The following is a 12,316-nucleotide window of genomic DNA, read 5'->3' on the forward strand; positions in this document are numbered from 1 at the left end:
TCAAAAACTACAGCAGTAAGGAATCTATCAGTTTTCTTGGAAATCAAAGTGTTATCTATCACATAAAATTTCAGTAGATGGTTTAATTAGTGTTGGGAGACATTTTTTCAGTCTCTTGCATGTCTGCTTATCTTGCAAAGTGAGATACTGACTGCCTTTGTTTTACACTATCTTTTCAAGGATGTTTATTTAGTAAATGTCTTGAAAAAGAGAGACTGTGTCTCCCTCCAGAGCAAGGAATGCTTCAATTCAGTATAATGAGAATATTTCCCTCTGAAGCAAAGGGCATGCCTTCTATAAGAAGGCATGTCTCTTCTATAAAGTCTTCTATAAGAAGACTTTGGATCCTTAATCTCTGGACTTTTATCTCCTGTGTGTGTGGAAGTATGATCTGGCCCTTCTGGTGTCTCAAGAAATTAATACAGATGCTGCTACTCTATTCCTGTTCTGTGTACAAAGTTGTCTTCGTCTCTAACCTAGGAGTCTTGTGTCTCTTTCCAGTGCCCGTGAGATTGTGGAAGGTTAACACACATAGAGGAAATTCAGACCCTTCACAATTCTTAATTATTATAATGGAAATACTGAGAGCTTAAAATAGGGACTGGTGGTTAAGACTCTGGGCTTCCAATGCAGAGTGCTGGTTTGGTCCCTGGTCAGGAAACAAAATTCCACATGCCTTGCAGTGCAGTCAAAACAAACAGAAACCCATCAAATAGGGACCTGAAAGGTCAAGTCAAGTTACTCTCCCAGAACTCAGTCCCCACAGTGAATATAGAATATAGGGGATAAATACGATCCAGAGATTCTAACATGAAATAGGAATTCTGATAGAACTGAGAAAATATAAATAATCAACGAAAATAGAAAAGCTTTTCCCAAACCTAATGGAAGAAATATTTAAATTGAGAAGGCTATAACATCTCAATAAATCACTCCACATATTACTTAATAATTACAAAGGGAAAGCGTTCCTCCACCTAAAAATGCTGGAAGAAATCACCTTAACCACGCTATCAGTACTTAACTAACCTCATTAATAATGGAACAAACACTTGTGTGCTTTCTAATGCAATGCACTAAAAAGGACACAGTATTACTTCTATAATATTCTCACTAAAAATGTTTACTCTGAATCTAGACTTGTGGAAACAATCAGACAATTCTCTATTTAAAGACATTCTTTAAAACAACTGGCCTGGACTCTCTGTTCAAAAATATCAGCATCATGAAGGATGCAGAAAGACCAGGAGTCTGTTCTAGGTTAAAAGAGAATAAAGAAACATGACAGATAAATGTGGTACATAATCCTTAATTGAATCCTTCAGTGTGGAAAGAAAACTATAAATGACATTACTGGAAAAACTGGATATTGTGGAATACTTATAAAACTGGAAAATTTAGATATAGATATATATATTAAATAATAAAGTGAAAGTGTTAGTTGCTCATTGTGTCTGACTCTTTGTGACCCCATGGGCTGTAGCCTGCCAGGCTCCTCTGTCTGTGGAATTTTGCCAGGCAAGAATAGTAGAATGGGTTGCCATTTCCTTCTCCAGGGGATCTTCCCGACCCAGGGATCCAACTGGGATCTCCTGCATTGCAAGCAGATTCTTTACCATCTGAGCCACCAGGGAAGCCCATCTATTAAATAATAGTATTGCATCAAATTGAATTGAATCATGGATTTAATTAAAGTTAAATAAAGTTTTTCATGTGATAATGGTTTTAAGATTATATAGGAAAATGTTCTTTAGGAGATATATGTTGAAGTATTTGGGATGAAATATCATTAATGTCTGTAACTTTTACATGGCCCATCAAAAATTATAAACATTGTACATATAAATTATACACATAATCTTATATGTGAACTCTATATATATGCATATATAGGTATACACAGAGAGAGAAGGAGAGAGACAAAAGAAAAATATGGCTAAACCAACAACACTGTAAAGCAATTTTCCTCCAATTAAAAAATAAGTTAAAAAAAGAAAAATAGGTCTAAATATTAACAATTGGTGAAACTAGAATATTTGGATGTTCATTGAATTATTCTGGAAGTTTGCTATAGGTTTGAAAATTTCCATATAAAATAATTGGAGAAAATAGACTGCAAATGCAAGTCAAATGCCAAAAAAGGAGTAATGTATAAAGTACTCATATCTAGACATATTTAGGAACCATTTCATAACTCAATTGTTTAAAGATAAAAAATTTTCAGAGGGCGATAAACAGTCTACATACATAGCATCCTTGGATATATATAGAAGAAAGAGAACAATATCAGCCAAGTTCTGAAAGAAACTCAGAACACAGATTTTTATATCCAGCCAATTAGAATTTAAGTGCAAGTACAGAGAGAGAAGCAAAAAGTATTTTCAGTAATATGAAGACTAAGAAATTTTGTATTCAGAGATCGCCTCTGAAATAATCAAAGATATATTCCAGAAAAATTAAAATGAATCCAGGAAAGAGGAAGATACAAAATCCAAGAAGCAGTGGTATACAAAGAAACTGTCAGCCACCAATATGCAGCAGTAGAGATGGGAAACAGTTACAATAGAAAACTGTCTATTAAAAATGTAATTAGTGAATGATTTTCTAGGACAAATAAATTACCAGACTCAAGGAGAGCAAAATCTTTTAATAAACCACGAAATCTAGACAGTACTGAAAAAGTAATCAATGAGTAGAAGCGAAATGTAAATTAGCAAAGCCTGCGACTTCCCTGGTAGTCCATAGTAAAGACTCTGCCTTCCAATTTAGGGAATGCAGGTTCAAACCCTGATTGGGGAACTAAGATCACACATGCTGTGGGGCATCAAAGCCCATCCTCCACAAGAAGAAAACCTGCGCACCACAGCAAAGACCCAACACCCCCGCCAAAAAAAAACTAGCATAGCCTTTTCGGAAGCCAGTTTGGCAGTATGTATTAAAGTACAGAATGTGAATATGTGTGCTTTGTCCCAGTTTTCTATATTAAAGGATCTGTCCTATACAAATACTGGCATATGGTAAAGAAGGGGAAGAATTATAATGTCAATTCCTTGCTGGGGAATACTATGCATCCATTAAAAAGCATGAAATAAATCAGAATGCACTAATATGAAAGTATCTCTAACCATGATGACATGGCAAAGAAAGTTGTATAACATATATAATTCCTTTTTAATGCCATATATCTATTGAAATTGTCCAATGTGTAAGACTTCATCCTTGGTACTAGACTTACAGAACAGAAAAAAACAGAAAAATTCCTGGCCTTACAGACTACATATCCAGTTTGGAGATGAGTGATTAGAGTAGGGTTTGGGCAAGCAAATAATAAACTAGTTAGCAAATACATAACATACTTTCTAACAGTGGTTAAGTTCTACGAAGGCAATACACAGGGACTATAGTGGGAAAGATGCCTAGTGTCAAGTCAGTGCTCTCAAGGAATGAGAGCAGTTTTGATTTGAATACATGTTCTGAAATTGAAAACCACTCCAGTGTCCTGTCTTTTATGATGTGCCAGCCAGAGAAGATATAGTATGATCAAAATTCTGCAGAGATTTTGTGAGCTGACAGAAAGCACCAAACTGCAGGTCCAGCATCCAGGTTTTCCATTCTTGTTCATCTACATTAGCAGAATTAGACCTAGGCTCTGAAAAATGAGGGAAAGGAGGGTGTGCTTGCATTGCAAACTCATAGGCATGTTTCAGGAATACACGAGTAGTTACGTTACTTTGAAAAAGTTATAGAACGTATTTGCCTCATATAAGTAGAATTAGCACAGGCAGTAGGAGTAAACAAAGTGACTGTGGACTGGAATCCATATGAGCCTTCATGTGTAAGAGGTGACTATATGAAGGAGGTAGAGGGAGGACTTTAAGTCCGAACATCACACTACCTTGCGTTCTCCCATTCCCACGAATGAAAGCTTTGGACTCCCTAGTCCTGACCACAGGACAAGGGCTACAGTGGTCCCATGCAAGCAGAGCCCATAAAGCAGAGAATTTGTGTGAATCTTCTGGGTCTCCAATTTGCTGCCCAAACCATACTCCATTCTGCACAGCATTTCAGCACCAAAGGAGCAGAACAGGAGCCATGTGGGCTTTCAGATGGGCCTCTCCTTTAGAGCTTTGGGCTATTTTGGGGGTGACACACCTTGTTTTGTCTCTAACTCAAGTTATTATCCACCACTGCTCAGATTCACATCCCAAGGCTGAATGCTCAGAGGTAGGTGCCACATGGACTGCATTTGTGCACTCTACCAGGAGAGGAATGCAAATGCTAAGAAGTCAGTGCCTTCCAACTGGGAAATGATCGTATGCTAAATTATGTACTTAATTCATCTCTACCAACAGAAATACCATAAAATTAGAAAAGCAATTAAATCACCCAGGATCAGTGTGCATAAAGTATACACAAAGGATCAAAATTTCACCAGTAAACTTGTGTTTGTGCTTTGGCTGAATATTCAGAGGTCCATTTCTACTATAGGCTGATGAATGGTACACAGTTAATTACCAGTTAATTGCTTGTCTCTTTCTCCTGGTGTTGCTACCTCATGGGTTAGAAATGACCCCATGGATAAAATTTTTGCTGCTGCTGCTGCTGCTGTCACATCAGTCATGTCCGACTCTGTGCGACCCCATAGATGGCAGCCCACCAGGCTCTGCCGTCCCTGGGATTCTCCAGGCAAGAACACTGGAGTGGGTTGCCATTTCCTTCTCCAGTGCATGAAAGTGAAAAGTGAAAGTGACTTTCAAATTTTTGCTAGACCCCTTCAAATCAAGAACCCAAGGGAAAAGATTCCCATTAGATTTTACCGTAACAGCCTGCTTTTTCTTAAGTGTTTTTATATTTTGTTTTTTTCAACATGCAAAAACAATTACATGATGATTAAGGAAACTGAGCTAAGAGGTAACTGGGTGGAGCTGCTATCTCATGAACATTCAATAATAGAGGCTGTAATGATTTCTTGACAACTAGTCTAGAGCTGCAGTTACGTAATACAAATAAAACTCGTTGAAAGAGTGAAACAATATAGCTACCCACTTTTTACCAGATTACTTCATATTATACAACAGCTTTGTAATCATTTCTAAATTTTTTTAGTTGTCTATCTCCAGCACTTTAAGCTCCATGAGGCAAAGACTATGTCTTTCTCTCACTTCTGTATCTCTAGCATCAAGCCCAGTACCTGATACTTGGTGGACACTCAGGAAACATTTGTGAGCGGATGAATGAATAAGTGAACAACTGAAAAGGCCAGTTTCAAATCCTGTTCTTGAGCCTCACAGGCCCTTCTCATGACAGCAAGATAACTCCGTGCAGATACACAGATGTTCAAGGCAGAATAAAAGGCATTAACAGAGGACACCTGGGCCACAGACTATACCTCCCATGTAATTTCATAGGAATTTATGGCTGAACCACTTTGGAGATTTATTTCCAGAAAGCATTTGATTTATTCCCTTAAGATCAGTCGCAGTAAGTACAAGTCTTCGTGCACTGGCAATGCACTGCTAGGGACAGCTACGCAGTGCACGGTGCTTCAGCTGATGACACTGATGCTCCCAACAGAGTACGGCTGGATCCTGACACTGGGCTCTTTCCTCACAGAAGGATACACTGGTGGAGGCTGGAGAGCCAACGAAACGGAAAGCAGGTCCTTAATCTCTGCTGCTTCCCTCAGGCCCACAGAGCTGGTGTCAGAGTCAGAGAGAACACCAGGAGCTCCTATTTCTCCTGCTGGGTGTCACCTGCTTCTGGCCCTGCATCTGAGGACCAAAGAGAAGCACGACTTTGCAGGCTAACTACCCTTCTCCCGAGCTAATCTGACTTCACTCCCCAAAACTCCATCAAAAGCAGGGTCCTAACTTCAGGTTGAATTGACCTCAAGATACCTGTCCCAGAATGTTGTGAAAATATGCTACTCTCACACACACAAATCACTGTACTATTCAGAAAGTTTGTAGGGGCTTCCCTCGTGATCCAGCCATTAAAAATCCTCCTGCCAATGCAAGGGACACAGGTTTAATCCCTGCTCCAGGAAGATTCCACATGCCACGGAGCAGCTAAGCCTGTGTGCCACAACTTCTGAAGCCGGCGAGCCTAGAGCCCATGCTCAACAAACTGAAACCACCGCAATGAGAAGCCTACGCACTGCAACGAAGAGTAGCCCCTGCCTGCCACACCTGGAGAAAACCCATGCAGAGCAACAAAGACCCAGCACACCCAAAATGAATAAAATAATAATAAAATAAATAGTAATAAAAGCTTTTAGGGTTAATGGAGCATTCGGCTCAAAGCATAGCCAAAGTCTGCAATGATACCTTGGGTATAGAATTTGCATTTATGATTTCTTATCCCCTTCTCTTTACCAACACCCACTCCCTTAGGAAAGGAGCCTGGAGGGGGAAGCAAGAGTCTGGATTGCAAAATTGAGGAGTGTGCCGAAACACCTGCTCTTGAGGACTCCTCGTCATCCCCTGTAGATGTTCAGCAACATTCCTGGCAGGTTTCCACAGACATCGAGAACACTGAAAGGTAAGTGGGCAGTTACCCTAAATAGACTGCCAGTCCTCCTCCAGTTAATACTTAGGGGCTACAGAGGGTTGAGATTATTTTTCTTTCAGATTCAGAAAACAGAGCTCTCAGTGAACTGAGAGGAGAGACAGTAAGGGGTCCAAATCCATCTACAGAATGGCAGCAGAACTGCCAGGAGACATGGGCTCCCAGCCTCTGCTTATCCCACGCCATCAGCCTTGCGTCTCCATGGAGATGAAAACCGAGTGCTTCCTTGGGAAGCAAGAAAGTCAAATCTATATGCCCATCACTGCTCGCTCACCAGGCTGGGTCCCAAAATTTCCATTTGTTTAAGGGAGAATAACTCAAAATTGTGCAAAGATTACTCCAGGAGATCTTCAGATTTCAGGTGTATGGGATGGCCTATTTAGTGGCCAGTCAGGAGCTGAGGCATCTATCTAGTTCACAGTTTTCTGAAGAGCTGTCTTCTCTACCTCTCCTAGGATTTAGCTGATGGCCCCTTAGTGGTCAAAGTGTGTTAATGCATTTGTCTTTACAAGCAGTAGCTCAAGGCCAGAGACAGTTTCTTTCTTGGGAAGAAGAAATTCTACAGTGCTTCTATTTCACTTGGGAAAAGGAAGCAATAATAATATAATCATAATCAATTCTTGATGCTAAAAATTCCATTCTTTGAGGCAGAGGCATCAGCCCCATGTTTATTGGCCTTCACACTGCTTTCTTGTCCTTTGCTACTGATGTCCCCAGAGCCGACATGGAGCAGCTGAATGAACGCTGGGCAATTCCACTGAGAGCCCTGTGTGTGGGGTTGAGTCATTGACAAGATAATGAACATTTTATTTTTTTTATTTTTAGAAATGTAACACACAGTGGCATTTATAGCCATTGTGGTTTTACTTTCAGATTGTAATATAATTCTAAAGCTAATTACCAAATTTCTGTGTTTATAGAAAATTGAAGCATGTGGTAATTATGTGCTATTAATAAAACTTGGACTTTGTGTAAGCTTGGGAATCCAACAATTCAAACAATAAAGCTGGTTGGCACAATTTGATAGACCTATAGACAAATGATGAGGGAGTGATTTCTCTTAATTTATAAAGTAGAAAATACTTTGCTCTATTCCCAGGAAGAAAAACCTGCCAGAGTGCCGTGGTCAGGGTATAGTCCATCAGCAAAGCCATTTTCCTTTTCAGAAACCTTGAACAGAAGCACTAATCAAGCCTTGTAAGCTTGTCAGAGAGCGAGCTATGGCGGATAATAATAAGAGGAGAGTCTGCCCCTCAGCATTGGCAGTATTTCATTTCTGCCTCCAAGTCCAGATTGTGGTCAAAGGGGATGGGAGCGAGTGGGAGAAGGAGGCACAGTAGACCTGTGATGGGAGACGGCTTCCTTGCTCCTCCCTATCACTTTGCCCTAAGAGACCCCTGGGCTTCAAACTGGGCTGCACTTTATTTATTTTTAATTTATTTATTTTAATTAGAGGCTAATTACTTTACATTATTGTATTGGTTTTGCCATACATTGACATGAATCCACCGCGGGTGTACATGTGTTCCCCATTTTGAACCCCCTCCCACCTCCCTCCCCATCCCATCCCTCTGGGTCATCCCAGTGCACCAGCCCCGAGCATCCTGTATCATGCATCAAACCTGAACTGGTGATTCGTTTCACGTATGATAATATACATGTTTCAATGCCATTCTCCCAAATCATCCCACCCTCGCCCTCTCCCACAGAGTCCAAAAGACTGTTCTATACATCTCTGTCTCTTTTGCTGTCTCATATACAGGATTTTCATTATCATCTTTCTAAATTCCTTATATATGCGTTAGTATACTGTATTGGTGTTTTTCTTTCTGGCTTACTTCACTCTGTATAATAGGCTCCAGTTTCATCCACCTCATTAGAACTGATTCAAATGTATTCTTTTTAATTGCTGAGTAATACTCCATTGTGAGCTGCACTTTAAAATTACTAAGAGGGCTTTTTAAAAATATTCCAAGTCAGTTTAATGTGTTGATCCTTGGAAATGCTTAACACTTGTGTTACTCTGAATTTCAATCAGAGTAATGAGAGACGACAGGGAGTGAACCCACACAGCTAGAACAGCACTGGGACCAGATGAGAACAGCATCACCCAGCCTCAACTTCACCCAGGATAACCCCGTTGTCCTAGTTGCATGTCCTTCACCTGCCCTTGGAAATCGAAGTATTGTCCTCATTACCAGAGGCTCATCTCTCATCTCAGCCAGGTCCAACTGAAGGCAGAGATGGAGGGCTCCTACTAGCAGAATGCCCTGTGGAAATGTTTGTCCAAGTAGTTCTCATTCCTTCAGAGCCACCAACTTAGCTTTTTTTCTTATAAAAGCAAAATAAATGCAATTATTTGCCTACTGGAGGCTCGAACTGGTACACTAAGGCACAGACTTTGTCCTTCAGTTGTGTCATAGAACACACAGTTGGAGATTGCATTTCAAAAATGTACAGCTGATTATTTTTTCTTTTTATCAATTTTACAGAGACATGCGAGAAATGAAAAACCTTTTAAGCAAACTCAGGGAAACTATGCCTTTACCATTGAAAAATCAAGGTGAGTCTTGTCATTTCTTTTGAGGCAGAGAATGTTTTTCACACGATAACCTTGGGTCTTGTTTCTTGAGAAATGAAAGCAAGTGTTTTTTACACAAGCAATAGAAGGCATCGAGCGTACCTTTGTCTTTCCTCGAGAAGATAAGAGGATGAGAAAAGTTTATCAGGTGAAAGCAGTTTTGTTCTGAGGGGCGCTGAGAAACACTCTGGTAACAGACACCTCCTTCCCTGGCCCCATCAGTCAAGAGCGTGTATTCACTGTTACCCTGCGAAGAGCATTGCACCGTGTGTGGCAAACACAAAAGGGCTGAAGACCCGGCCCTCGTCTTTAAGAAGTTTACAGCCAGCTTCCCCAGTGGCTCAGTGGAAAGAATTCGCCTGCCAGTGCAGGAGACCGGCTTCTATCCCTGGTCAGGGAGGATCCCACTTGCTGCAGAGCAACTAAGCCTGTGTGTCACAACTGCAGAGCCTATATTCTAGAACACAAGAGTGGCAACTACTCTGCCCACGTGCCCTAGAGCCTTTGCTCGGCAACAGAAGACACCATGATAATGAGAAACACCTGTGTACCACAGGGAAAAGTAGCCCCCACATGCCACGACCAGAGAAAAGCCCACGCGGCAACCACAAAGACCCAGTCAAAATAAAAAAATTTTTCTATGAAGTTTATAGTGGAAGAGACTTAAGAACACCTCCAAAGGAAATGCTCTGCCATCCACATGTTATCCAAACAAACTAACAGTAGTAATTAACGTATCTTGCCACTGTAATTTTATATCCAGTTCCAGTGGGGGGGCGGCGTTTTCCACATCACCAAGCAATTATCAGACACTAGTCTGGTGTCCTGCAGCTCAACTGATTTCTGACACTTACTGGAGATGGCATCAGATTCCTCAGGTTAAGCGTTCAGTAGTCCTAAAAAACTGTCCTCCCCCCAACTTTAGACCCCAGTCCCAAGCCCAAGTTGTCACTTGAGCTTCTGTACATCTAGCTATAGATCAGAGGGTCCAATGAGTCCTACCGTAGGTTCAAATTAGTTCACTGGAGCAACTCACAGAATTCAGAGAGATATTTTACCTGCCAGTTCACTGACTTATTATGGGATATTAACTCAGGAGCAGCCAGATGGCAGAAGTGTGGGCGAGGTGTGGCAAAAGGGTATAGAAATTCCATGCCACCTTCAGGAGGGCCATCTTCCCAGTCTCAGAAGCTCTCCAAACCCTTTCCTTTTTGGTTTTTCTGGCAAATTCCTAAACACAGGCATGATTGAGTAAATCATTGGCCATTGGCAATTGGTTCAACCTCCAACCCCTCCCCCCTCCCTGAAAATCAGAGATGAGATTGAAAGTTCTAACCCTCCAATCAAGAGTTGGTTCTCCTAGCAGCCAGGTGTTTTCCTGGCTCAGGAAAACACCATCCTCAGGTGTTTTCCCAAAATCACATTATTAACCTAATAAAAGACATCTTTATGGCTCTCTAAGGACATTCCAAGAGTTTTAGTAGCTCTGTGCCAGGAATAGGTCGAAGATCAAATATGTATAAATTACAATGTCACAGCCACTAGTCTAAATACCTTAGATGTATTAACTGTATTAACTTCTTTAATTCTAATAACATGTTTGAGGGAAATGCTATTCAAATTTCCCAATTTACAGGAAACTGAGACACAGGCTAGCTAACTTGGCCAAGGTCAAACAGACTATAAGTAGGACGTCTGGGATGTGACCCCAGGCAGTGTGTCTCCAGAACTGTGCAATGGGAGTATACACTCTAACACAGAGAGGGAAAGGGGATATTCTCTAGGATGCAAGCTCTGTGAGGGAAGGGTCTCTGTATGCTTCCATTAACCGTTTTGTGTTCAGTACCTAGAGAAATGCTTTGAACACAGCAGAGTAACAGCCGACATAAACAGGAAATGTTTGTTCAACCTGCACCCAACTTTGCAGCCCCAGAGTCTGAAGATAGGTACAAAGGGCTAGTAATAATCACTTTCACTGAGCACTTATGGCCAAGAGCAATCTTAAGTGAAGCATCTGCTTCAGAGAGTGTTACACCCAGGGTGGGGAAAGGGTTTGCAGAAGAAGGAAAGATCCCCCTCCTGTTTTCGCTGAGCACAGCCTCAGCAGGAGGGAGGGCAGGTTGCCTCTGAGCGAGGAGGAAGAGGACTTGGCGGCAGAGCTGGAGTGCAGCTTGGCTCAGGCAGCCGCGTGGCAGAAGGTGGAGAGGTGGAGGTGAGAACACAGACAGAAGAGTGCAGTGTGACCCGAGCTGCAAGGGAGGGAGGCGGGTGTTGGAAAATAAGAGGCAGGAGACACGGTGCATCAGGTAGCTGCAAGTACCCCCTGAAGGGCCTGTTGACCAAGGCTTACTGCCTTGGGCTGTGGGTTATGTTTGAGAGGGCTTGTAGGGTTTTAAGAAAGCAGCGTTTTACTCCAACACCTGGTGGTGACAAGAGCCCTGTGGACACAGCATGCAAGTTTGCTGCTAGATATAAGCATGGTTATAGCTAGCCTTGAGTTACCATGCTGGCTCTGCCATTTTCCTAGAAGTTGTTTCCCTTCTGAACATGTATGTTTCCTCATCCCTGAAAAAGAGATCAGGTGACCTACTTCAGAGAGTTGTTATGAAGATTCAGTGAAAAAACGCATATCACATGCCTGCTACTAACCTTACAGAGAGGAAGCACTCAACAAGTGCAGTATATTGTTTATTATTATTATTATTATTATTATTATTTACCAGCTGGCCCACCAGCCTAGCTTAGGAAAACTCCAAATCATCATCAAATAGAATAATCCCTGATTCCATTCACTCTGAAGCCACTGTGTGTAACATCCATGAAAATTTGACCTTGAGCCCATGAAAAGTTGACCTTGAACCTGCTCTCCAGAATATTGATCCCTGAGACTGGATTTTGGGCTCACCTCTGAAGCTATCCTCAGCTTCTTAATATGTAGAGCAAGTACCCCCACCAATAGCACATGGGTCTCCTCTTGTACTTGCTTAGAAGGATGACACCCCAAAGCCCCCCCAGGCTGAATTTCATGGATTCCATGTAGCCTATATTAAATTTAAATATCTGAAACATTACCCCTACAGTTAATAAAAGTTCATCCAAAAGTTTTTGAATCAGGCATTATTAGAAGAACAGATATTTTATTTTCTTTATTTAGGACATTTTTATAAT

At 41.3% G+C, this 12,316-nt stretch overlaps 1 protein-coding gene across 5 annotated transcripts in view; it reads left to right on the plus strand.

Moving 5' to 3' along the window:
* Nucleotides 1-12,316, plus strand: part of RGS7BP (regulator of G protein signaling 7 binding protein) — a 111,192-nt gene that overhangs the window by 82,795 nt on the left and 16,081 nt on the right. For 4 of the 5 annotated variants that reach the window (XM_088827725.1, XM_055422002.2, XM_055421998.2 and 1 more), the window contains exons 4-5: nucleotides 6,393-6,540; nucleotides 9,060-9,130. In XM_088827725.1, the coding sequence (XP_088683851.1) occupies nucleotides 6,393-6,540; nucleotides 9,060-9,130 (219 nt within the window). Of the gene's footprint in view, nucleotides 1-6,392; nucleotides 6,541-9,059; nucleotides 9,135-12,316 lie in introns of those variants that run through there. The other variant, XM_088827726.1, reaches the window with a different exon arrangement.

Source organism: Moschus berezovskii, chromosome 18 (assembly GCF_049115385.1).
Source record: "Moschus berezovskii isolate FMDL1 chromosome 18, NW_MosBer_1.0, whole genome shotgun sequence".
Classification (NCBI taxonomy): domain Eukaryota; kingdom Metazoa; phylum Chordata; class Mammalia; order Artiodactyla; family Moschidae; genus Moschus; species Moschus berezovskii.